Raw genomic sequence first — 25,465 nt, forward strand, 5'->3', positions numbered from 1 at the left:
CACGGACAGACCACGGGCACTATACAGTACGTCTCCAAGCACGACAGGTCACTGCTCATCCTGGTCGTTCAAACTCGCCACTCTCCCAGATAACAGATGAGTGTACAGGTGCAACAGTCTAGTTTCCCTTACGCCTGAACTATTACAGCAAGACAGAAGCAAGCAGTGCAAAAAAAAAACCTGCCAATTTTGTTCTGATTTCGTCTCTCCAGTTCATTTTTTAAAGGAATAGAGCAGATTAATAATAACCATTGGAAAATGGTTATCTTTAAAGCTAGCAGTAATCAGGTGATCTGCTAACACACATACAGTACATACTGTTCTGCAGGGACGACAGTTGATAGCCATTCTGTGAGTTGCGCTCCTACACCATGATGTACAATAGTTAGATTCTTAATAACATTTTAATCTCAACAGTTCAGTATCTTAAACTGTGCTTTGCCGCATTTATTTTGGTTTAAAAACATGCCTCAGAAATGTTCCCATAAAGCAACAGAAAAAATATTTTGGTTTCAACTCTATGTAATTATTATAGATTATAATTTCGCACTGTAGATTTACACAGAACTGTGTTTTTTTTTTGCTTGACTACTAACATGTGTGAAACATTGTAAAAAACGAGCTGGTTTCCTCAGTGACCGATGACATCAGTCTGTTAGGAAAGATTTCTCCTGTCAGCCAGCTGTAGTAAAACTGCAAACCGTTTACAGGCACACTGAGAGATTCGCTCGTCCCTTTCACACAGCGTGAAAATTTGAACGCCGGACTGGACTGGAATTTTTAGGTAAGAATGGAGCTTATCTCCCAAATCTAATTGTTGTACTTTTATATATAGATTTATATATCTAGATTTTATACGTGATTAATCATTTTACTGCCTTGTTTGCTTACTTAAAATATAATTTCACAAATGTTGATGTCTCACTTTTTATGCAATTCCCGATTCCATACGCACACGGTGAGTTAAAAACTTTTTCAACATTCATTAAATGCTCGGCAGAATAACTTGATTAAATTTTAAACCTGCCAGTCTTAATGTACATTTGCAATTTAATAACCGTTGCATACGACTATTATTCTCAATGTTTTTTTAAAAAAAAATCTTTACTCTGTTTTTTCCGTTTTACAAAACCGAGAAACGCAAAGAATTGCAGCGAACCTATGACAAACAATACGGAAAGAAAACTGGTTGTTTTTCCCACTTAAGTTACCTGAAAATATGGTCGGGCAAGTTTCCCCCAAACCCTTCTGTTAGACACAAAAGTAGTGTATTTAAGTGTCCGATATTACACGTATTAATACCATAAGAACTCTGGTTCGTTGTGGGTGATGAATACTAACTGAAATAACAAACTTAAATTACTAAAATGCAGCTGTATTGTATCTCATCAAGTTATTATAAAATGCAGGATTTGCCTTTTTATATAGCCTACTGCTCGTTCTGTCAGGTGCGTACTGCCATATAGTTCCCTCAGCTTTCTTTACACAGTACATGAGTTAAAAAAACAGCACGTACTAGCACTCTTATAATGATTGTACATCATATACTATAGACATCACGATAGGAGACTGTATGTGTTGTCATGTTTTATCTTGACAGTTCTAAGCTTTCACAGGTCGAAGAGATACAACATGATTTGTGTTGGGTTAAGGCTCGCAATTCAACACTACTGTACATTGTAAAGATTAATTTCGCATTTGATTGCCCACAATTCCATTAAAAGGAAACTTGAAGTATAGAGATTTTTCCCCCTTGTCTTGTGTAACAGATGTTCTTATCGGAACACAGTCTTCATGACGTTTACAAGGTTAAATCATCGTGGGTCTTATTTTGCGTTTGAAAAGGAAACTCTCCCGAACTATTTTATAAAGGTAGGAATCTAAATGCAACATCCCCATTACGGAGATGTGTGGTTTTAAATCCACATAAACAGTTATATTTAATAAATATTTAAAGATCAAAGGGACTGAAGAAATGTATGTAGTTGTTAAATTTGGCAACTTATTTTTTACATTTGTGATGTAACATTGAACTGAGTGATTAGTGCTTTATTTTCAGTTGGCTTTTTTATGCTTGGTACAGCTTACTTGTTTGGAGGTAAATACTAATGCGGGTAATATTCCAAATTAGATCGGAAAATTCTTAGAACATAATAAAGATTTGGTTTCCATCAGGGGTAGATAACTAGCTTATATTTCTTCATTTACTACTTGCTAACTAATTGAAGTTATTGTATTAGCTATTATAATAGCTCATCAAGCTTTTTCTTGAAGCATTCCAGTGAAATCAGCTCATATTTTCAGTTTTAAATGCATTTCCTCAAATAGTGATCTAAGAGAATGGAAGTTTTAAAATGTCAATCCTGAAAAGTCATTTGTGATTCGCTGCTTTCTTTTTTTCTGATTTTAGTTTTTTGTGTGATTTTTAAACTCGCTAAAGGAGGTGGAAATCTTTTCCACAATTTTTTATTTATGGCAAATCTTAAAGTGCAGGAATGATATTGTGTTTAGTAGAAACATATTTTTTGCGGGTGGTATGCATTTTATCTCACCATCTCACCTTCAAACAGAGTGATCCTTAAGTAGATGAGCCTCGTACTGTACTGCTACTAAGTGTTGTTAAGATGTTGAAGAAACAAATAGAAAATGTGGAAAGGAAGTGTCCGTTGAAGGACAGATAAGACTCACTCCCAAACATTGTTATTTAACACAAGTTTCAGGACGAGGTTACAGTTTAAACTCACAGGTCTGCTCTTCTATGTGTAAATACTCACTGGCTGCCCACAATTTGGACACCTCTTTTCTAGGTCCCCATTCCTCTATCCCAATTTCACCTTTGCAGCTGTCTCCCTGGTTCATTCCTTGTAAGTGAGGGGATGAGGTGTAATATGTCTAAACTCCATCCAGCACTTTTATTACTTCATTCGGGCAAATGAATGCCAAAATATTAAGTATGTGTTAGCGTTTAATATTTTTCATTTAATTTTTGTTAGAATTTGACCAGACTACTGAAGTCTAGCTTGGGAATTACAGTCATGTGGTAGTTTGTCTACCAGCCCAGCAGATACACTGTGAACTCCTTTTCCTTGTTACTATGGGGTAGAATCTGCCTCTCCACATTTTAAAACAACAGAGGCTGAAAACATTTTGCATCCTAACTTGACCTCACAGAGTGAACATTGAGTGCAAATTCCATCCTTGTTTTTTTAAGCCATTAGGTTTAAAAAAAAACTGTCTAGTTTCTACTGCACATTTAACATCTTAAGACGCATTTCCTTAGCTGCCTCTCAGAGATTAATGCATGCTTTTACTTTATGATTAGTTTGATATCTGTATGTCGGGTATATTAAAGTGTGCCATTTCACTCCCACTCCCAGTGCTTGTTAGGAGCACTTTTCCTGCATGTCTTATTAAATACCAGTGTGGGAGACAGCCTTAACCCTCTTCAGTGCACTTGAGATTTCCCCCACAAGTGCTTCTCTTCTTAAGTAATTAAACAAGTTATTAAATTGGCATACAATTAGTCTTGGGCATGTGCGGTAATCTTGAGCAGCAGGGGTAAAATAATTTTTCACCAGTTCACCACAAGTCAAATCCTGTAAATATTTACCATTCTTATTGTTAAAAGTGAAATAATCAATTCGTTCTTTATTATTGCCGTTTGCTATGGCTCTAAAAAGTCTTCTCTAGAAGAACAAGCCTTTGTTCAAGATAGAAGAACAAATAAACTCACAGCCCATCTGGCTCAGACACTTGCTTGTTTCCTCTGTAGTTCCCCCAGAGATAGGTCTCTGGGAAGAGCTGGGATACACCATGTAAGATGTAAGATTTTGACAACTCCCTAGTTCCTTCATATTAAAGTGCAAAGATATTACATTGTCAACAAAGATCCATATAGTGAAAGCTATGGTCTTCCCTGTAGTGACATACTGTCTGTATGTGAGAGCTGGATTATAAAGTAAGGCTGTGCGTCAGAAAATCGATGCTTTCGTGAAAATTATTGAGAGTTCCTTGGACTGCACGAAGATCAAATCAGAGTACTCAGGGAACTAAACACAGATTGTTCATTGGAAGGATTGATACTCAATACTTAAACTCAGATACTTTGGCCATATAATGCGAAGACAGGGTTCACTGGAGAAGATTCTGATGTTGGGAAAGATTGAAGGGAAAAGAAGAATAGGGAGGCAGAGGTTAAGATGGATAGATAGTATTACTGAAGTACTGAATATGAATTTGCAAGAGCTCAGAGAAGCAGTTGCTGACAGACAGATCTGGCATGCTAAAGTCCAGGAAGTCACGAATAGTTGGACTCGACTAAACAACTAAACACACACAGTTCCCTTCAAAACAAATTGTTATGTCTTGATTGTAATGAGGTGTCTACTGAAAACGTGTTCTTTTGTTATTAATAAATAATATTTTTAAATCACATTTTTGGCATGGACTTATCATTTATTAAATAGACAAGGAAGTTATGTTGCTGCAAAAGGGTTAATTAAATATAATGACTCCCCTTACATTTGCATATGAAACTGTCCGATTGACAGTGCATAATACAATCTGTGAAACTTGGGGTTCTATGGGAGTTCCAGGATGTTGCTACCCCAAAATGAACCTAGATATCACAGCAACAAGCAATTTAAGAAATGTCACATCAGAAAAAAAAATTCTTCTGAAAAATGTCATTCCTAGCAAAACGTAAGATTCAAATATCAGGAATCAGAAATAAATGTGATTTTTTATTTATGTACAGTAACTGTCTGTAGTCATGTCTGACATTTTCCTCAAACCTCAAAATATAATCTCTTTCAAAATGGCAGCTCCCATTCTTGCAGCTAGGGTGTGTCCTCTGTGCTGCCATCTGTCTGTCAGAGTGTGCAGTGACAGGCTGAAGTGTTTTTCTCCAGACCTTGATAAGATCACTTTATTGACCATATACAATTTCTTGTATTAGGAATTTGTATTTTTTCACATACCCCAACTTGCTCTCCATGAGACACACAGACAGGGAGAGAAGCTTGGGGTCAGCCATTTATATAGAACCCCTAGTCAGTGGGGGTGAAGGGCCTTGCTTAGGGAGTAGGATTCCTCTGCCAGCCCCGGGATATCAACTGGCAACCTTCCAGTTACAGGTGCAGATCCTTAGCCACAGAGCCACTCCTCTGCCCAATGGAAACCCTAGCAGTTCATGGTTGCTCATTGCAGCATAAAAGATGGCAGTGTAGATGAGGGAGTTTAAGTTTACACTTGCTAAAAAAGAGGAAAAAGGGATCTTATTCTTAGAATTGGGATCTTAGGTTGTTTGTTTTTTTTAAAGGCGAGAGATTAATTTGAAAAATGACAGAAAAAAATCTTGTACATCTTTTGCTTTCTTTAATGCAGAGTTACAAGCTCACCATGAACACGACTGCAGAAACGCTACAGTCCAACAGCACCTTCCTGCCCTACTATCTCCATTCCACTGCTGTGGCAGCAAGCTACATTGTGGCCTACTTCCTCATTTTCGTGCTGTGCATGGTGGGAAATGGGCTGGTGTGCTTCGTGGTGCTCCAGAATCACAGGATGCGCACTGTCACCAACCTCTTCATTCTCAACCTGGCCATCAGTGACCTGCTGGTGGGCATATTCTGTGTGCCTACCACACTAGTGGACAATCTCATCACCGGTGAGAAAGCAGATTACACACTATTGCATATTGAGTTATATCAATTATTCCATGCTGAAAAGAGAGGAAAGAAAACACAACGTTTCAGCCGTGGAGCCTTCTTCAGGTGTGAGAAAGACAGGGCAAAAAGCAAAGTTAATGTAGTGAGAGAACAAAAGCTGGGAGAGAGGAGGAGCGAGGGGTGGGAGCAGGGGACAGAAATCAAGAGGTATGAAGTCAGGATAGGTGTAGAGAGGTGTGAAATTAAACCTACAATAAAAAGAGAGAATTTAGAAGAAAAGTGGTCTATTGTTAAGAGAAGGGGGAAGGTGTGATCCTAGCTGCAGGATAAGTTTGGTTTCTGTAGTCTTTCTGATGTATGAGTTTGGAAAACCGTATTTTACACAGATGGAGAGATTGGAGTGGTCATCGCCGTCAGAGGTGAAATGAAAAACAATGGGCTTGGAGAGATCTTTAATCTTCACAGCCCTAACATGAAGCTTCCATTATATTGATGGCCAATGAATTGCAACAATTTATTTTACTTTAAAAACTCTTTGGGCACATACATAATTATATGAGTTTTAAAATTTTAGGAGGTCTTTTGATTGAGCAGTATGGTTCATTGACATAACAAAATACTTGGCGTGAGTCATGTGGCTTCAGGCATCTCATTTGGGTTCAGCGTGTCAGAATTGATAGATTAAGAATCTGTATGAATAGTCTTTCAAAGCAATATAATTTTAATTAACACAAGAACAGAAAAAGATATGACCAGGCCCTATGTGAGTAAGGGAGCATTTTTGCTATCTACATGATTGGCTTGTTTGTGAAAGAAGTTACCCAAACTAGAATAATCAGCAGATTAGTCCAGAGGAACCTCTTTTGTGAGCGACAGGCGAAGTCCTGGAAGGCAGAAGGTCACCACAGCAGCCCAGAACCACCCCAGCCCATCATATTTGTCCGATCCTCCTGATCCAGTTTGCCTTTAAAGACTGTAATGCCCAGAGAACAAACTGCAGGAAGAAATAGCTGTCATGCATCAGCAGAATGACGGTAGCGCACCGTTCACATGAAACGGATCTGCAAGCTCAGAAGCCATTCGGTGGTAAGATTGACAACTGAGAGATGAAAGTTCCTGGGGGCCAGAAAACATTTGAGGTGCCGGCACAGAGTATGTCTGTTTTCTCCTTCACAGACGTGAGCACGGTTCTCTAAAAGTGCCAGTCACGTACTTGAAAGTTATGGTTCAGTATGTTGTTGCCCCACACTGATACCAGCGCAGCATGGGCACCACCTGAGCAGACAGTTTGAGACTTGTGGTGATTTATTTGCTCCCCTCAGATTTTTCCTTGTCTTGTGTCGATAGAGCTTAACCAGAATGAAAAATCCCTTTGAGGCTCAGGTCTGCTATTTCATGACAAACCTAATAAGGTGGTAATGATTCATCACTGCACCTTCAACAGGAGAATTGGGGTCGGTTGACCTTCGCCACAGGCTTCAGCTACACAAGAAAGATTGGCAGAATATGACACAGTCTATCCAGAGGCTGGTCATAGTATATGCGTCAGTATGCCAGGCCTGTGTTAGTAATCAGGAAGGGCGTATATGTTACTAGCTGTGTAATATTTTCACTTTGACAGTGTGTCTCAGTTCATACTGAAAGTGTATCATGATTTTTTGGTCCATATCTTTGTTCACATTCCCTGTGACATTGTTTGATATCTTACTGTTTGTTTCAAATATTTGATTAAATCCATTAGACCTGAGCATTTCTAAGTGCATCAGTATATGTGTTGAACACTTAGCGGAAATAATAGTTTGTTTAAATAGACATTATTATAATTATTCACAACTCTTACACAGTTGAAAAGCTAAAGCTGCCCTAAAAATGTCATGACAATCTTAAGGGTCCTCCGGTATGACTTAACCACAAAGGCACTCATCCCAGCCCAGACCAAGCTGTCTGAAAACGGGTTTTCTTTAGCTCTGTCTTGCTATGATATGTCGACTCTATCACAAGGTGTTAGCTATCTCCTTGTGTATTTAAGGGTATCTATTATTGCTAGTCTCCACACTGGCACTGACGAGATTTTGAGAATGTAATGTGTGTAATTAATCAGTTGTGTTGTCCTCGCGAGCAAAGCAGAATATAGATAAAAACTAAAGTTTTGCAGCTGTTTATGTTTGTCTGGCATCACGTATATTTTACTGGGGTTGATATTGCAATGTATTGATGTTGATCTCGCGTTGTGTTGGCTGAGTCCGAGTCAGAGACTGTTCACTGTCTTGTGAAGAGCACTTGTGAGTGGGTTCTGCTGTATACCGAACCCAAAACAAGAGAGCAGCTTTTATTGACGGTCAGTGTTGCTGTGTTTCAGGTTGGCCCTTCAGTCAGTTCATGTGCACCATGAGTGGTCTGATCCAGGGAATGTCTGTCTCAGCTTCTGTCTTCACCCTGGTGGCCATTGCGCTGGACAGGTAGGAGATCGTTGTCCGTCACACTCGTCTGCAAAGAACTGCCGTTAGTGCGTCACTGTCACTTTTCCAAAGAATATTAGAGACAGCGTCTCAATTTCCAAATAATACATTGGGAATCATTGCGAATCATCATTGGCACCTAACAGAGAAAGCACAAGCAATTATGTGTCAGTGTGGTTTTTTATAAATGCCTTGAGTGGGGTTGAGGTGTTAATAGATTGCTTATTCAAATATGTTTGCTTTCTGTGCCTAGCCTGTGGGAGTGCTAAAAAGAGCATTGGGCTAAATGTGCTGTGCCTTTAGAACTGTTTCTTTGCAGAGTTAAGCACATTTATACACAGCAAAAACATTATTATTATCCTGGGTTCACATCAAGTCTGGAATACCTCTCGTGTGAAGTTTGCATGTATCCATATTGCTGCCGGATTCTTTACATTTAAACCCCTCACCCTCATGTGTGTGTGCGCTGCGATGAACTGAAGTCCTGGTGCCCTGTGCCAGCTCATTGCCACCCTCTAGGAATAAAGCAGGTACTGGAGATGAAAGGATGGAGTAAGGGTGTACTGAGAGGTTATTCTGATTTCTGTGCTTGTCATAAGGAATATAAATAGTGGGACAGTGGGAGTTAGTGACTGATTTTATCAATTTTGTTTGGTGTAATGAAAAGGGGCAACTGCTGTAATGAAATGAAATGGAATTAATGTGCAAAAGAAAAAATTAACAGTTGAGTTGATGAACAATCAAGTGAATACTGTACAATGAGCAACCCCAAATTAATTTAAAAAGCAAACCATTTAAGTCCGGTCCTGACTTTAAACACATTTCACCAAGCAGCTGTGTTCAGGTGCACATGGTGGCAATTTTGTATATAAATGTTTCATCTGACTCTGACACAAAAACTTTGGCAGACTGTTATATTTTAAATCTTATTCTGTATGCGACTCAAAGCAACAAGGTCTTTATGTACGGAAGGATCCAAATTGCTGGAATGGTTTCTAAATACATTTGCTTCATAATCTTCATAATGATAGGAAGCAGGCATTTCGAAAAAGTAATAAATTCCTTTTAAAAGTGCAGCTGGGAAAAAAACTGCAAAAGGGCAGCTTTTCAGGTAACCATGGCACAGGCAGAGCTTTGAATGTATGTATAATGGATACTGCCTGTTTGTTTAAATGTGACTTTTTAACTGCCACTCCATTTTCAACAACTACCAGGCAATTCTCTGCATTTGGCTTCTGTATAATTGTTCTTCATGCTCTCTTTTAATTTTTTTTGTAACCCAAAGCTAATTAGTACTCATTAATATCGGAGTTTAAAAGGTTACATTCATTTATTTTTGTTCTTAGTTATGTAGGAGTAGATTATAACTGATTTGACATTCAGAAAGTGTAAAAACATACATGCACACTTACCATGGTGAACTTTATGAGAAGCAAAGTATAGGGGAGAAATGTGTACATGCAGTGTGTATGTAATACATGCACATTTCATTGTATTATACATTGTATGAGTCATCATTAAGGTCTGTTTTTAGCAGCATTTATGACTTCAACCATTGCGTTTCAAATTCTGTTCTGTCCACATGGATTTTGGAAATCTTAAAGCATAGTTAAATACTTAACTTAATCCTTCCTTTGTTAACTGTGTTGATTTACCCCCTCATCTACCCACCTTCTCCTCCTTTATTTCTTGTGTCTTCCAAAACTCACCCAGAGGAGATACTTTTGTCTGTTTATAGAGTAAAAGGTCTCCCTGCACACACGCTTTCAGATTTAAACCTGGTCTGCACTGTTGGTGATCTGTGCAATTTCACCAACAGTCAAGATCTCTCTAAATAGAACCTGCTTGGCAAATGTTTTTTGTGTACAGTTTGAGTTGTGTGTTTTGAAGACACGTTTTCATTACTCACTCATATTTCTACCAATTTCCAGCAGTGCAGGAATGGTACCAGTGCTTTCACTTTCAGCTGACATTACAATACCCTTACTGCTTCCATTATTAAACTGCTTATTAAAGACATTGGGGGGAGATCACGATCTTCAGTGGTTGCTTTTTTTGTTTGACAATGCTGACATTTTTGGCTGGCATTTAGCTTTCCTCTAAATTTTGCCTCATTCCGCCTCATCCTTCCTCTAGAAGGGCGCCTGCTGCAGAAATTACTCAGAAACTCTGAACCTCTGTCTCCTGCTGTTTTTTCCATCAGAGAGCAAGAGCGTCCTACTGGAATTTGCGTCCATATCTCCCAGACACCACACGCCTGTTTATTTTTACTTGATTTGCCCCCAAGACACTGTTATCAGATGCTCATCATGCCAGACACCTCAATAATAAGTGACAAAGCTTCAGTAAAAGCAATGTACCGAAATGTCTGACAGTTTTAAAGTAGTATGGGAATCACATGATCTAGTGATTCAGCATATATATATAGCATAAATATAGCATAAAGCTATTAGTATAGCATCATGACTCTTTAGCCTCTCAAAAGTTGGATTTGTATTCCAGACTCTGTATTCCTAGAAAATACTCAAATGCCGAGGACATATAATAATAATAATAATTGCTTACACTTATATAGCGCTTTTCTGGACACTCCACTCAAAGCGCTTTACAGGTAATGGGTATCCCCTTAGCCCCACCTGGATGATGCGAGGGCAGCCATAGTGCGCCAGAACGCTCACCACACACCAGCTATCAGTTGGGAGGAGAGCAGAGTAATAGATGGGGATTATTAGGAGGCTACTCTTTTCGAGAAACGCCCTGGGATTTTTCAAATCAAAGTTTATTTGTCAAATGCACAACAATACGGCATGCAGCAGTAGTCCAGGTACTGACCAGGCTCACGCCTGCTGAGCTTCAGTGGGTTACCAGTTGTGAGTTGCAGGGTGATATGGCTGCTGATATTTTTCTTAATGTTGAAGGCATCTGAAGCAGCAATATCTTTTATTTTCTTAGAGAGATCTTCATTAATATTAATATTGTTGCTACTGGGTAGGCAGCTGAGTTTCAGCAAAGTTCAGCAATGTTTGCTCTTCCCAGCTTGCCTTACTCAAGACGGTTTGGTACACATCCTGTTGTTATTTGGTATTTACTGTACATAGCTTTGTTCGGGCTTGTAGTCAGGTAAACATGGAAGGAGATGCAGATGATCATAGGGTGCTCCTAATAATTTACTCAGGCTAACTCTGCAGTAGATCGTTAAGACTATCATATTAAATAAACATTCATCATGGAATAAAGATTCAGCACTACCCAGTCCATTTCATTAAGCCAGCCTCCATAGGAATGGACCATAGCAAACCCAGACAGAATGAGGTAGAGGACAGGGAATGAAGAGAAGAGAGAATGGTTACACAAAAAGTAGCTGATGGTTACAGGGATACAGGGAAATCAGGGAAATCCAAGGCCATAGTCCAAACAGTAAGTCAAAAAGATCTTGAAGCAATAATTATCCAAAGGAGAATCCAGAATTTTGTGGTCAAAAGGCAAGGCAAAACATCCAAGGGCCAAAAGTGGAAGCAAAGAATATCTTAGGGAAACAGGATGTGTAGCTCTCAAGAAGTGAACATAATACTGAGCAAGGTTGAAACAGGGAGCAGGGTTCAAGTAGGCTGAAGGGGAGGTGTGGTGATGGGTTAACGAGGTCTGATTAACCTAGCCTCCCCAGAGTGGATGAGGTATGTACTGTTTGAGAGCCCTCTGGTGGCGGGACGCTGGTACTGTAACAAGAAGAAAGGAAAAATCACCATCTTCAAGGCTGTTCAAGCTGTTCAGTCTTCAGAGCTGTTCTCAAGGAGGGTTCCCCTTTCTGCCAGCCGGGGGTCTTATTTCTTTCTGGAAGTTCACTTGTGGAACTGTTGTGTGTGTTATACAGTTGTGATATTTCTTAATAAATATTTGTCATGTGTAAGTTTGAATCCTGCTTCATACTGTATCATCAGAGCTGTAATGGAGAAAAAAAGGACACATCCTTTGAGTGCTCAGGAATTCTGTAATCTGATAGCAGTATAATTAATACTCCAAAATATTTATTGATGCACTAAAGCAAAATCATAGTAAAACAAGATATATTAATGTTCTTGATACAAAAATGCATATGCATAGACTGCGGCTGTGAGAAATGATTCCTTACATTTTAAAAAAGTGGAAAAGCACTGTTCTGGGATAGACTAGGCCCAAAGCCTAATAGGACAATGTATGGAAATCGAGTGTGTGGCATTGTGCGGGGGCGTGTTCGGTGTGGAGGCAGAGCCCTGGAGGACGAGTGACGCCTTGCCTTTCGAGTCACAGCTGTGAAGCCTCTATAAAAGCACACTGGACACCCCCGAAGGGATGAACTGGGCAAATCCCAGAAGTGGGGGATAATTTCGCCAGCAGTCCCGGAGGGGATTGTATCCACATAAGGCTGTCATTCTTTTTCTTTTTGCCTGTCCTGTTACGTGTCTCTATCAGGGCAGGCACTGCTTTTACACTCCTTTTTTATTTTGGCTTTGGCCTTGTGCGCCCTGCTCTACCGTCACCGTTGTGCTAAACAATTGTGTTTTCCCAGGCTGGACCTCGTAAGCCCAGGCTGGATATCGCGATTCACAGTGGCACATTTTCTTTTTGCTTTTTTGTTTTTTTTTCAACTTTTGTTGGTGCTATTTTTGGTCCCTGCTAACCTCACACTGTTACAGGTGTCCACACACATAATGTGTGAAGTCTAGGAGACCGCTTTAGACAACATGTTAGGGCTGTGAAGATGAAAGATTTTTACAAGTCCATCGTTTCTCATTTCACCTCAGACGGCCATGATCACACTGATCTCTCTGTCTCTGTTCTCAGGGAAGGGTTTCTCATCTCCCACAGCAGAAAGACAACAGAAACGAAACTCATCCTGAAACTAGGTCCACACCATCCCTCTTCTCTCAATGACAGACTTATTTTCGTGTCATCTTCTCCATTCTCATGCAGGTTTTGACTTCACACCTCTCTTCACCCCTCTCCACTTTGCACTTCCTGAGTGGCCTCTCTGCCCCTCCTGCCTCCTCCCCTCTCCCAGCTTTTGTTCTCCTGTGCTTTTTAATCTTTGCTGTCTGCCCTGTCTTTCTCACACCTGAAGAAGGCTTCATAGCCGAAACGTTGTGTTTTCTCTCTTCTCTTTTCACCCATTAACTGTTCCTAATGTGTGAAGCTCTCAGTGAGGGTTTGATTTTTCAAGATTTGTAATTATAATATTACTTACTTCTTATATTTTGTGATGGACTGGTGTCCTGTCCAGGGTATACCCTGCCTTGTGCCCGTTGCTGGGCGAGATAGGCTCCGGGAGCCCTGGGACCCTGAATTACATGAAGTGTTTCAAAAATGGGTTAAAGGAATAAACAGATTTCTATACAGTAACAGAAAAAACAACTTGATCAAAATCAAGAGCACTACAGTGACACTCTCCTATCCAGATGCTTGATTATGTTTGCTAAAATCACATCATGATAAATTAATATATAAACCATCTCCCTTCATTTTGGCAGATTAATTGCTGCAATTATCTGTTTCAAGAGGAAGATGAATTGTGTTTTCATACAAAGTCCTAATACAATACAAGATCATAGACATTTTGATACACAGCATTTTTGCCTTGTCATGTCATCGTAACGTAATTTCTAAAAAAGTATCTGTAGCCGAAACATTCTCTTTTACTTTTCATTGTGGTTCCTGTTCTTCTCTAGCGTACGTGCTGACATCTCTCATTATTAAAGAAAAATGTTGTACAATAGACAAGGGCCTCTCAACCCTGTAGTCTGTAGGTTGCTAAAAATGCAGTATACTTAAATTGTGTGAGCAATTGTGACTTTATGACAGAGAGTGGACACAACATTCAGACCCAAAATGTTTGTTTTGTACTGTAGAAACAAAGTGGTTACAGAGAATTTTACTCAGAATGAAGGAAACTTATAAGTGAACTCTTACAGCAACGTGCTTCTCAACATGATGGAGACAGGCATCAATTCACTGGTCCAATATAAACCACAACATAGTCCAACAGCATGTGTTTACTGTCGGTTTAAGACACAGACAAGACTGAGTCAAACAGCTCGTCTGAAGGGAAGAAAGACTTATTTACATTTCATAAGGAGAGCTTTGCCAAGCGGAGAGCGAGTTCAAAGAAAAATTCTTTGTGTTAACAAAGGATTACCCTCCTACCACCTGAATCTGTTGGCAGAAAAGATTTTCTTCTCTTGGTCTCCCAGTGCTAGAGTCTTGACTGGAGTCTTTCTAGCTGAAGAAGTAGTGTCACAAAGCGTTTTTCAGGACCCTATGCAGACGATAAAATCCGGAAGGATGTGCATCTCAGACACGGGGAAAAAAGACTGGGATCGGGGCTGGAAGAAGAACAGGGGGGCATGTCGATGGTGCGCTGGTGCTCGGGGTGGGGGGCGTGGTCCAAGGCAAAGTCCAAAGTCCAAAGGGAGTCCGTAGGAAAATGGAGGGAATGGAAATGTCCAGGGCTGGGTGGTCCATCCATGACAGACATGACAAAGTTAAAATCCGGAGTGGGATCCGGGAAAGGGTTGGAGGAATAAAAAGAGATAACAGGGCCAGGCACTCCAAGCCCCAGACTCAGATGGTCAGGACGTTGGATGAAGCCTATGCCGTCGAGCCGCTCCTGGACTCGCTGGTAGCCGAGCTTCCAGGCGTCCATCTCCCAATGCTGAACCTGGAATGGTGGGAGCATCTGGCTTTTGTAGGGAAAGGGCTGAGACAGGAGGCAGGTGCAAAAAATCAGGACAAACAAGGAAGAGCCGGAGCGTCCTTAAGAGGAGGGGCTTATGATCATGAGAAGTAGCATGTCCCAGGAAAAGTAAAAAAGAAGTAGGTTTGTGTAGGCCAAGGAGCTGCGGCCTTTCAGAAGGGGAGTGTCAAGAGTTAATTCATGCACTCATTTTTATGGATTTGCATGCCATTGTTACTTTTTTAATACCAAGAATAGTCCTACTTACATTTTGATTTTTAAAAATTCAATGCTAAAATATAATAATATCTAACATTATTAAGCTAATATGCATGTCTTAGTGTAAGCCCTTGCTTTCTGCTTTCTCTTTCTGAGCTACACGCAAGCCTGAGTGTAGTTACACAGAGGTATGTTGATCCAAATACTGAGAGTGGTGAAAATGACTCTTTCTTCAAACAGTCAAATTTCAGTGAGACTTCAGTGTCATGAGACACTGTGTGTTACAGACAGGACCTGCAGTCCGTGTCGGGTTTTGTTGTTGACCCTATGCGATGCGGTAAGAGCTGGAGAAAACAGGAGGCATGGTATGGGAAAACACACAGTGGTTTAATAGTGCACCAAAAAACAGTGCCAGTCCGTGTGACAGTGAGCAGGGGAGATAAGAATGGCATCCAAATCCGAGCAGGTCTGAAGGCAAGTCAGGGCACAGTCCAGGAGTCCATCAACAGTTAATCCATCCTCTGACGTGACAAGGATAAAATCCCCGGGAAGGGGGAAAACACAAACACACGCAAAACATGCAGGTCCTAGGTTGGCGGGGCGAGGTCCTCCAGACCCCGGGCTCAGGAAGCAGGAGGTGTCGGGGATGAGGCCTGTGCCCTCAGGAGACAGACGTAGGGTTTCCTGGTGCCAGGCGGGCCTTGCGACATCCATTCCCTAATGATGAGCCCCGAGGACTGGAGGAGCTGGACTTTAAATAGCAGTACGCATAACAGGGTCCACCTGGGGAGCATAGCAACAATCACGGGACTCATAACGGGAGTAGTGGAGCGCCCTCTAGGGGAGGAATGTTGGGCGTGACACTGATTGCTTTCAGTAGCCTCGTGTGTTTCACAGATCCTGGAAATTGAGTTCCACAGAAATTAGTAAAGATGCTGCTTTATTTTCCGTACCTCACTATGGCCTGTTTTGATAGACTCAGCCTTTGTAGTGTTTTGTCTGAAAACATCTTTGGAAACTTGGTAGGACAAACGACACTCTCACAACATAGAAAACAAACAGCACGGTCTTCATGTGGAACAAATCCCTATTCATCTCTCCTAAATGGTTGAAGTGAGTGAACATCTAACCTTCCTTTTTTAGCGACCGCCATTTTGTCCAAAATGTTTGACTTTACACTTAAGTGTGAAAATATTATCGATGGCACTGTTTTGGAACTTTCCTGTGAAAACAACAGGCTAAAAATAACGCAGCAAAAACAACAAGTGAATCTTTTTTTTCTACGCCAAAGAGCTTTTATTGGGTAGCATGTTGTACAGAAAATCCCTTTGCATGCCTGCAATAATCAAGCACTTTTGCAAAATGTGAAAATGAATATGAGTGTGTTTTAGTTTTCAGGTTGCCCTTTTTTCACAATACTTACAAGTATCTAAAAAACATCACCTTGTACATGTCGGCCTGCTGAAAATAGTGCCAAAGTTAGCTTGGTCTAAAGCATGTTTACAATGTAAAAGGGCCATTTTTGCATCAATGTAAGTTGCCTCATTCTGAATTACAGACAATGATGGCAATAAAGCACTATGTATACATTGAAATGTTGTCTCTTTTGTGATGAAAATTGGAGGTTGTACGTTATCGTGTACTTGGTAGTTTCACTGTGGTTTGAAATGCATCATTATTGCCAATTCATTCTAACCTCGAAGTCTAAAAAGTGTTGCCGTTCCCCTTTAAGATTCTGAATGAAAGCTGGGACATATATTATCAAATACAATTTAAAATATATTTCCTTTTCAACATTAATTAAAATCTAAAATATGCTTTTGAGTTCTGTTTATAATATTTCCCTATCACATGGACAGTTAGAAGAGGAGCAATGAAAGAGAGGTTTTGCTAGGAAATTGCTTGGTGTTGTGAGCAGGTTTTGGAAAACAGGAACATTTGAGACTTCTCTTTTCTTTCAGGTTCTTTTGTATAGTCTACCCCTTCCGACAGAAGATGAGCATGTTCAAAGCTGTTCTTGCTATTGCCTTCATCTGGATGCTGGCCTTTGCAATCATGTGCCCTTCAGCCACCATGCTGACTGTGATCCATCTGAAGGACACCTACGTGGTCCAAAATAATGACACCTACCCACTCCTCACGTGCTACGAAGACTGGCCTTATCCAGAGATGCGCACCGTCTACACCACCATTCTCTTTGTGCACATATACCTCATGCCTCTGGGTCTCATCAGCCTGATGTATGGGAGGATTGTGGTGAAGCTCTTCAGCAAGCTTGGGCCAGTGGGCCAGAGGTCCAGAGAGCTGCAAGAGGAGAGAAACTCTGTCTCCAAGAAAAAGGTGAAGATCATCAAGATGCTGATCATCGTGACCATGCTCTTCATGGTCTCTTGGCTTCCTCTTTGGACACTGATGCTTCTGACGGACTACAGAGACCTCAGCGAAGAGCAGATCGACTTTCTGAGCAGCTACATCTTCCCCTTCGCCCACTGGCTGGCCTTCTTTAACAGTGGTGTGAACCCCATCATTTACGGATTCTTCAATGAGAACTTCAAGAGGGGGTTCCAGGCTGCCATCTCCTTCCGATTCTGCTCCCTGGAAAACATCCATCAGGAGGTTTACACCCAAAGGACTCCCTGGTCCAGTGGTTTTTCCCTGCACAACAAGGTCTCCAATGTAGAGTCCTTAGAGTCTACTGTGTGCAAAGTCACCAACAGAAAAGGTATCCCACAAGGCACTCCCAAGGGAACCCAGGGAATAAACCTAGAGGACATTAGTAGAATCACCACTCGCAGTGGAGTCTGTACAGCCTGGGAGGAATGAGGCAAGAATAAACTGTTCTGTATCCATCTCTCCAGGTCCCCACATGTTTAAGACTATAAAGTGCAGTTGGATGTCATAAATGGATATTCAAAATATTTACTGAGTCAATCATTGACAGCACCACTTGTGAAATGTAATAGTTCTTAGTTGTTCCCTCCACTGGGAATCTTACATTTACTTATTTGTCACCTGATGCAAAATTCTCAAAGGTATCCTAATTCCTGATTTCCATGGTTTCTCCTCCTCCCACTGTGTGCCTTCAATACATCTCCTGGGTAAGATCTAATGTTGTTTTCTAACTGATGGTGGCCAAGGTTACTGCCCTCTCAAACAAGCTGTTTTGTTTTAGAGTACCTCCATTGATGTATCAGCACAACAATAATCTATATTACTGTATTATTTAAAGTTTGAAGCAATATCTGAATGTCAGGTTTTTGTTTCGTACTGAAGCATTCCACTGCCCTGGAACTCAAGACTGTGTGTCTCATCATGTACAAGAGAATTCCATAGTCGGGGAGCATCAGACAATAACCCTCTAGCTCTGACTGTTTTCTGGAGTTTTCTTAGTATAACCAGAGTGTCAGAGATTTCAGATCTCAGAGAGGGTGCAAGAGCATATGGAGTTAGTAGATGCTGAAGATGTTACTACAGCAGTTTATGAATCAGTTACTGAATTCACAGGCAAGCAATTCTAGCGACATTAGAACTGGTGTAATGAACATAAGAACAGTTCCAAACAAGAGGAGACCAATCGCCCCATCCAAGAGTGGTGTTTCTAATTTATTTTGGTGATACTTTTATCCAAAAAGACTTGCATTTGCACAGGTGGGCATTTATACACTGGAGCAACCTGGAAGAAGTACCTTGTGCAAGGTGACAACAACAGTAGCTTACTCAGAAATTGACCTCAAGTCCGGAATGTAAACTGTTGCTCCACACTACAACCCTTGATAGAATGTCTATTGCCTGAGAGAGGGCTTGCAACTGCATTTTAAGCAAGGTGAAGCCTCTGCCAAATTATATCCTGGCATATTGATGATGATGTGATCATGTGAGTGGCATTCTAAATTGCATGTTGCATGAAGTGTCTCATAGTGTGAAGACATGCGTTTTCAAAGCATGTGTTATGTTTCTCCTGCCGAGATTTCTAATTCTAGCCATTCCTTTCTAGGTAAAAGCTGTACAATGAAAAGCAGCACACAGTTCCTGCTCCAATCGCCTTTCAATCTTTTGCTTTCTAATAGAACTTGGAAGGTTACCCAGAAACATCTATTGTACTGAAAAGAGACATTTTGTCTGCAACTGACATTTGGAGATAACATACAGATTAGCATGATCGTGTTAAGCTTTTTCAAGGTCTGCAATTCCAGCACAGCTCTACGGTTAACCAATGCTGGCTAAGTGACCTTAAGCATTTTCTAAGGTGTAATTATTGTGTGTGATGATGTTTAAAAACTAATAATTTTCACATGGCAGCTCAAAAGGTGCATTGAATGTTTTCTTGTTCAAAGGCATGAATCATAGTTAAACATTCATAGTTTTCTACAAAGATGAATTTGTTACATTTCTTACTTTTCTCTTTTTCCATTTGGATCTTTTCTGTTTAATTTGTCTTACTCTCCACCTTTGAATTTACATTGCTGCTTACTCTACATCTAGTGTAAAATGCACAAAGCTCTGTCGTAACAAAATGCTTACCTCTCAAAAACGTTACAACCGTTGGAACAATAAAAACATATTCTGCAAAAATGTTTGCAACTACGGAAGCCTTTTAGTGCCAAGGAGAGTTATTTTTTGTGTTTCTATGAGATAGTTTTGCATTTAAACAAGAAAATAATTGTGCTTTTCCAAGAATTTTATTGTGTTTATATGACAAAGTAACGCTTCTACACGTAATAGTTAATTTGTGAACAATATTGCCTACTATATCAATATCTTCTGTCTTCTGTTTTAACATTTCAGGGTTCTATGTAAATGTAAAGATGTACAGATTATCACTACCTAAATTAATCAATGCGCAGTTTTTGTAATCTGCAGTAGACCCCGCTCCACATAAGCAGGTTAGGGTGCAGACTAGAATATCTGGCAATTGTTATGTATGTTAATTGCAGTTTGCAGAGCAAGCCAATGTGAACCACTGTTATAAAGTGAAAGTGTATGTACAGTATTTAAATCATGCTGTTCTTTTGTATCATGGATTTTCAGGCCAACAATGTCTCCTTTTCTGGCAGTGATATGAGAATCCAGTGTTCTAAAACCGTGTCGTGATGTTACGTTTATGAGCTGTTCAACATCAGTAAATCACTTTTGCTTCTGAAAGACTTTGACCTTCTTCCATCCTTTGGAGAAGATGAACACCATTGCAAGCAGGATGGTGGGGTCCGTGAATCAGATAACGCCTATAACATTAATCAAATTAATGCAATAACACAAGAACAAATGGAGTTTATTTAATGAAAGTTCAGGAGGGATGACAACAACTCGGCTCAATCATTCCCAGCCGTCAGTGATTAGCAATCACTCCCTTCATCCTTCCTCCACCGAACGCTATAAATACCAAATGCGATATCTCCCTCCCTCGCATCCCACCTCCACCCCAACTCCACCTCTGCAACTACCCCTTGGTTACCCTGCGTGGGGGTTCTGGTCTCCTCGTCCTGTGGCCAGGTGGTCGGCCCTCAGCCAAACATTTGCTCCACAATAGTTCGTTGCTCTTTGATTTTGGGCGTTGTCATTCCTCATGAATGATAAAAGAGACCAGGCCATTTGTTCCATTTAACTCATTTTGCAGTTAGTAGCTAATTGATTCAAGGATCTCTTCCAGCTGATTCTTCAAAAAAGCCAGCTATTATCTTGGACTGAAAATAGCTCTGCATTCTTAACAAAATGACATGGGCTCTCTATTTCTGTGCGTTTGACGTCAATTCTTTATGCCGAAGAATATGCATAAGCAATATGCAAAGAATATTCTTTATGCTGACCTTGTATCGGTCTTACAATAAATGTGCCCTGTGTGTAGTGCTGTACCTAAAACACAATAGCAGGTTCCCTGCTTGTGCCAAGAACAAGCAAATCAATAAATCTCTTTGCTGTTAATGTGTGTTGGTGTTTGTACGGTACAGAAAAATGACTGGATGCACCAGATGAAGCCTTCTACCTGAACATCCTGAGGTAAAATACGTCTTCCTTCCTTTTGTTACTTACTGTTTGTATTTTTTTCTGGATACAGTTTTTTTGTTTTTAACACTATGGTACCTTCTCCCTGTGTATTTTCCGTATGCATATAATGTGCACATCTCTGGTCATGGTAAAAATATTGATACCCAAGCCCCTCACTCATGTATATGGTTAAACTGCTTGTTTTGGATGTATCTTCAAGTTCAAGTTCAAGTTTATTGTCATTATACTCATATGCAGGTATATGGTATAATGAAATGCTATTTAGCAAGCTCTCAGACGATAAGTAGTACAAAAAACAATACAATTGTATAATAAAAGAAAGACAGAGACAACAGGCAGTGTGCGAAACAACAAAAGGTAACAGGTAATGTGCAAAACAACATCAGATGTGCAAAAACATACATGAACAGAATGAAATAAAGGATAGGCAATTATGGGGAGTGAGCTTCTTAACATGTGAGGTAGAGGCAGATTTCAATGTGTGTTTGAGTTTTTGGTAAGAAAGAAGGTGCTGTGAGGTTCAGATCATAGGTGAGAGAGGCTGGGAGTTTAATAGTTTGATAGTGCGGGGGTAAAAACTGTCTCTGAGTCTGGTAGTCCGGGCCCGAATGCTCCAGTATGGTAGAGGGTCATACAGTCTGTCTGTAGCTGGGGTGTGTGGGGTCTCTGTAGGTGCAGCCATTTGCACGCAGTGTTTTGTACACTCGCTGGCCAAATCATTAGAATCCTCCATCGAGCACACCTCTGTGAGCAGAAAGATCAGTTACCGGGATGAGTTTAGTATTCCACAAGAGTCTGAAACTCTGCTGTCTAGCCACCTTCTATTCTTCCAGAACAGTTTTCATCTCGCTACAGAGGCAAACTGTTTGAGAAGAATTCAGTCAGCTGTGAGAAATGAATTTTATGGCCTGTGTGTATATATATATTTTTAAAAGTCAATCAAAACAGTGGCGCCCTGCATGGATCCAGTTCTGGCAGTAATTCTTAAAGATGACAGGGCTCTCTTCAAGCTGAAAGTCAGAGATAGGACGACTGAGACCTGGGAATGGTAGACAGAGGAGATAGGGCTTGAATGCACACACCAGGCAAGAACTTAAAGAAATTATTGTTCCCAGAAGTGAGCAGAGACTACACATTACAATTGACCCCTTCCTGAATTCTGAGTGCTGTTTTCAGTCTGGCTCCAGCCCAGAACAGGTATAGTGGTACCTGTTTCACGTTCACACCTTAATTGACACACCTTGTAACTAAATAATGATAAGAGCTGCATTAAAGAAACTCTTCTTTCGTACAAGTAATATATTCTTGTTTCTAAGTAATGAGCACTAAATGCACAGCTGGCAGACCTAATTATGTGTTTACATTAAAGAGACTCTCTTTAATTCAAAAGGACAGTGAAAACAAAACTGTTAGAAAAACGGACTGGTCAGGGTGTTGAATAAGTGAAATGTTATAGGCTAAGGCACTAAAACAGCAATACCTGCTCTCTAAGATGAGAGATGAAAAACAATATTGATCTCACTATCCCTCTTTTCTTAGTGATTTAACAGCAATTTCAAACAGCACGTCTATCTCTGCCTGAAGCAGAGCTGTGATAAGCACGCAGAGCTCCTCAATGAGTGATGTGCTTCAGCGTTTTAATTTTTATTTTTTGTGGTGTGGAATGAACAGCAGCATGTTGTCGGTGCCCAGGAGTCCCACTCGTTTATCCAAATATTCCAAAAACAAAAGAAACCACAATCCAGTATGACATTCACACATACACAAGAAACCATAACAATTTATTATTAAGTTACAGTATATCCATCCATCCACTTTATCCAATAGAGGGTCGCAGGGGATACAAAGATACGCACAGACAAGCACACATCCATTTGGTATTGTTACAGTCCCAGCATCTAGCCACTAGAGGGCACCTCAACCTGTAGGGCCTACTTCTTCTGTGTGGCAGAGGAGCAGATCAAGCAGACAGCAGCTGTAGCCAATACCTGCTTGCCCAGTGTGCCTACATCACTACGCCTCCCCTCCCCAAACCTATTTAAACCCTGCTCTTTGTTCAAGCCGTGTTCAGTATTGTTTTCAACTCCTAGAGCTCTTGATCTAGCCTGTGCTGAATTCTTCCTGGACTCCTCGCCTGAATTCTGGACTTTGGCCTGTTTCCTGACCTTGGCTTTTGGATTGTGTTTCTGGTGCTTGATATTAAACTTGTCTTCCGGCTTCATACCTTCGCCCACCTCTTGACCCTGACCTTGGAACCCACTTAGAGTCCATTCCTGGACCTCTAGGTTGTGAAACAACCTAAAAGTTATTGGCCTGTGTGAGGAAACCAGAGTACCTGGAGCAAACCAATGAAAACTTGAGAACAAACACACTGTATGCCATACAGATGGCACCCCAGGAACTGAACCCAGTACTAAACTATATGTATATACTTTTAAAATATAGATTTTCTGTATGCGAGATGCATTTTTAGTGACATTGCCACAGTGTTATAAGAGATTGCACTTTTTTCTGTTTGAATTTTGGTTCTGGAACTGCTGGTATATAGACGACTGACATTCGATAGAATATATCTTCAGCTTAATATTTCATTTCGTAATCACAGGTTAATCGATTTGTGCCATTTTCTGAGCTTTTGACCTGCCCTCATTCAGGTGCACTACCTTAAATGTCACGAATTGGACTCATGAGTGTTTCTTCTTCTCCTTATAACTTGTTTTTCCCAGGTATATCAGTCCACCAGGAATTAATCACGTGTCAGGAGTTGTTTAATCAGAATTAAGGGAGCAAACTTTTAAAAGCAAGTTGAGAAGAGCCTTTTTCAAGGTCTGTAACTGTTAAAGTTATTGGAAACCATACCCATAAAGTAGAGTGATATGTGAAATGCAGGCAGATCAATTAAAGGTGTCAGCTCTGCTCATTAGGAACATTATAGCAGTACATGGTTTGACCACTAGTGGGAACAGTTTACTTAGAGGAATATGTGAAGCTGAGTAGGATACTTCAACAAAACGCTTGAGCTGATTTAATGTGCATTATAATTAATTATAATATTTTAGGAGCACAATTTCAGAACATACTGTCATGAGCCACTAATGAAACTGAAGGGTGGGATGTAAAGAATAATAGCCTAGCTAATGCACAGCCTAATGGATATTTTGCATAAACACTGTACTGATCTATTTAAAGAGTTCCGCTAATTCACACATCATTTAATTATGTCTTTACAACACAGCATCAACAGCACTTAAAAGCACACAGCGGCTTTTTAACCCCTTGACAACAAAGTATGTGAATGTTCAATAGCAAAAACAGATCAGTAGTTCTGTACACTTAATAAAATATGATTTAGTTTTGGCTTTGCCATAACACATGAATGTACTAATGTTAACATTTCATAAGGATAAAGACAACAACTCAAAACATACACTTTTTGAAAGGAATAGAGGAAGTCTGATATTTTCTAACTGCTCTATTCAGTACAGGTTTGCAGGGGTACACCCTGGCCAGGACACCAATCCATGAGACAGACACAAACACATTCACACCAGGACTGATTTCAGAAGCTACTTACCCTGCTTTCAGTATGTCTTTGGCCTGTGGAAGGAAAACAGAGGAGCTGGAGGAAACCCACGGGAACATGCAAACTCCACACAGACAGAACCCAAGGATTTCATCCAAAGTCTCTAGTATGGTAGGAATGATAGCAACTGCACTGCTGTACCACCACTCCCACAGAAATAGATGTCTTCCTGTTTCTTGTTCACAGCCCTAAAACTATGCCATCGGCATGAAAAGTCAAAAGTGTTAAGTAACAATTAAGTAATGAAATGTCCAACAAGTATAGAAAATAGGCCAATGATTTCTGGTACCCCAGTGCAGAGCTAGATATTTTGGTTATAAATGTAGTATGAGAGCTGTATCCCCGAATTCCCTGAATACAGTTTATGCATCTGTATTTCCACTCAAATGTTTGCTGGATTAGTGGTCACTGTAGATGAGGGTTCTGCATTCAAGAATGTACAGAAAATGTTCAGTCAAGTGCTCATCTTTTCTGATGTTTCGTCTGCTGCTGATTTTAACTTCTAACAAACGTCACAAGAATTCAGCACAGAGTATACAGAGTATGAGCGGTGGGTATGTCTGAGCAAACCAAATGGGCAACATTTGAGCATTTTTACAGTACTACAGTCGTTAATGAAAGTGCATACTCCACTGGCCCTGTGAACATTAGTGTACCTTTCCAGAGGTGGAACAGAATGAATTAATCTTTAAATCATGTTACCAGGAAATGAGGTGGAGCGGAGGTCACTGTATTCAAGCTGATGATACAAGATTAGATGGCCAGCAAACTAGCAGCTCCTGTGACTTTCCTTCCAGTTGAGAGCCTACACTGACAACTGGTATTA

At 40.4% G+C, this 25,465-nt stretch overlaps 1 protein-coding gene across 1 annotated transcript; it reads left to right on the top strand.

The window, feature by feature from the left end:
• The first annotated feature begins 477 nt into the window (after positions 1-477).
• Positions 478-20,957, top strand: npffr1l1 (neuropeptide FF receptor 1 like 1). Its single transcript, XM_015348822.2, has 4 exons — positions 478-784; positions 5,386-5,668; positions 8,029-8,128; positions 17,015-20,957. The coding sequence occupies exons 2-4, from the start codon at positions 5,401-5,403 to the stop codon at positions 17,874-17,876; spliced, it is 1,230 nt and encodes a 409-aa protein (XP_015204308.1). The 5' UTR covers positions 478-784; positions 5,386-5,400; the 3' UTR covers positions 17,877-20,957.
• The last annotated feature ends 4,508 nt before the right edge of the window (positions 20,958-25,465 follow it).

The sequence above is a fragment of the Lepisosteus oculatus genome, chromosome 2 (genome assembly GCF_040954835.1).
Source record: "Lepisosteus oculatus isolate fLepOcu1 chromosome 2, fLepOcu1.hap2, whole genome shotgun sequence".
Taxonomy (NCBI): domain Eukaryota; kingdom Metazoa; phylum Chordata; class Actinopteri; order Semionotiformes; family Lepisosteidae; genus Lepisosteus; species Lepisosteus oculatus.

Excerpts from the sequence above, each read along its gene's own strand:
- npffr1l1 (XM_015348822.2), top strand. The coding sequence starts at position 5,401 with ATGAACACGACTGCAGAAACGCTACAGTCCAACAGCACCTTCCTGCCC. Across the intron at positions 5,669-8,028 it reads AGTGGACAATCTCATCACCG|GTTGGCCCTTCAGTCAGTTC; the intron begins GTGAGAAAGCAG and ends GCTGTGTTTCAG. Across the intron at positions 8,129-17,014 it reads GTGGCCATTGCGCTGGACAG|GTTCTTTTGTATAGTCTACC; the intron begins GTAGGAGATCGT and ends CTTTTCTTTCAG.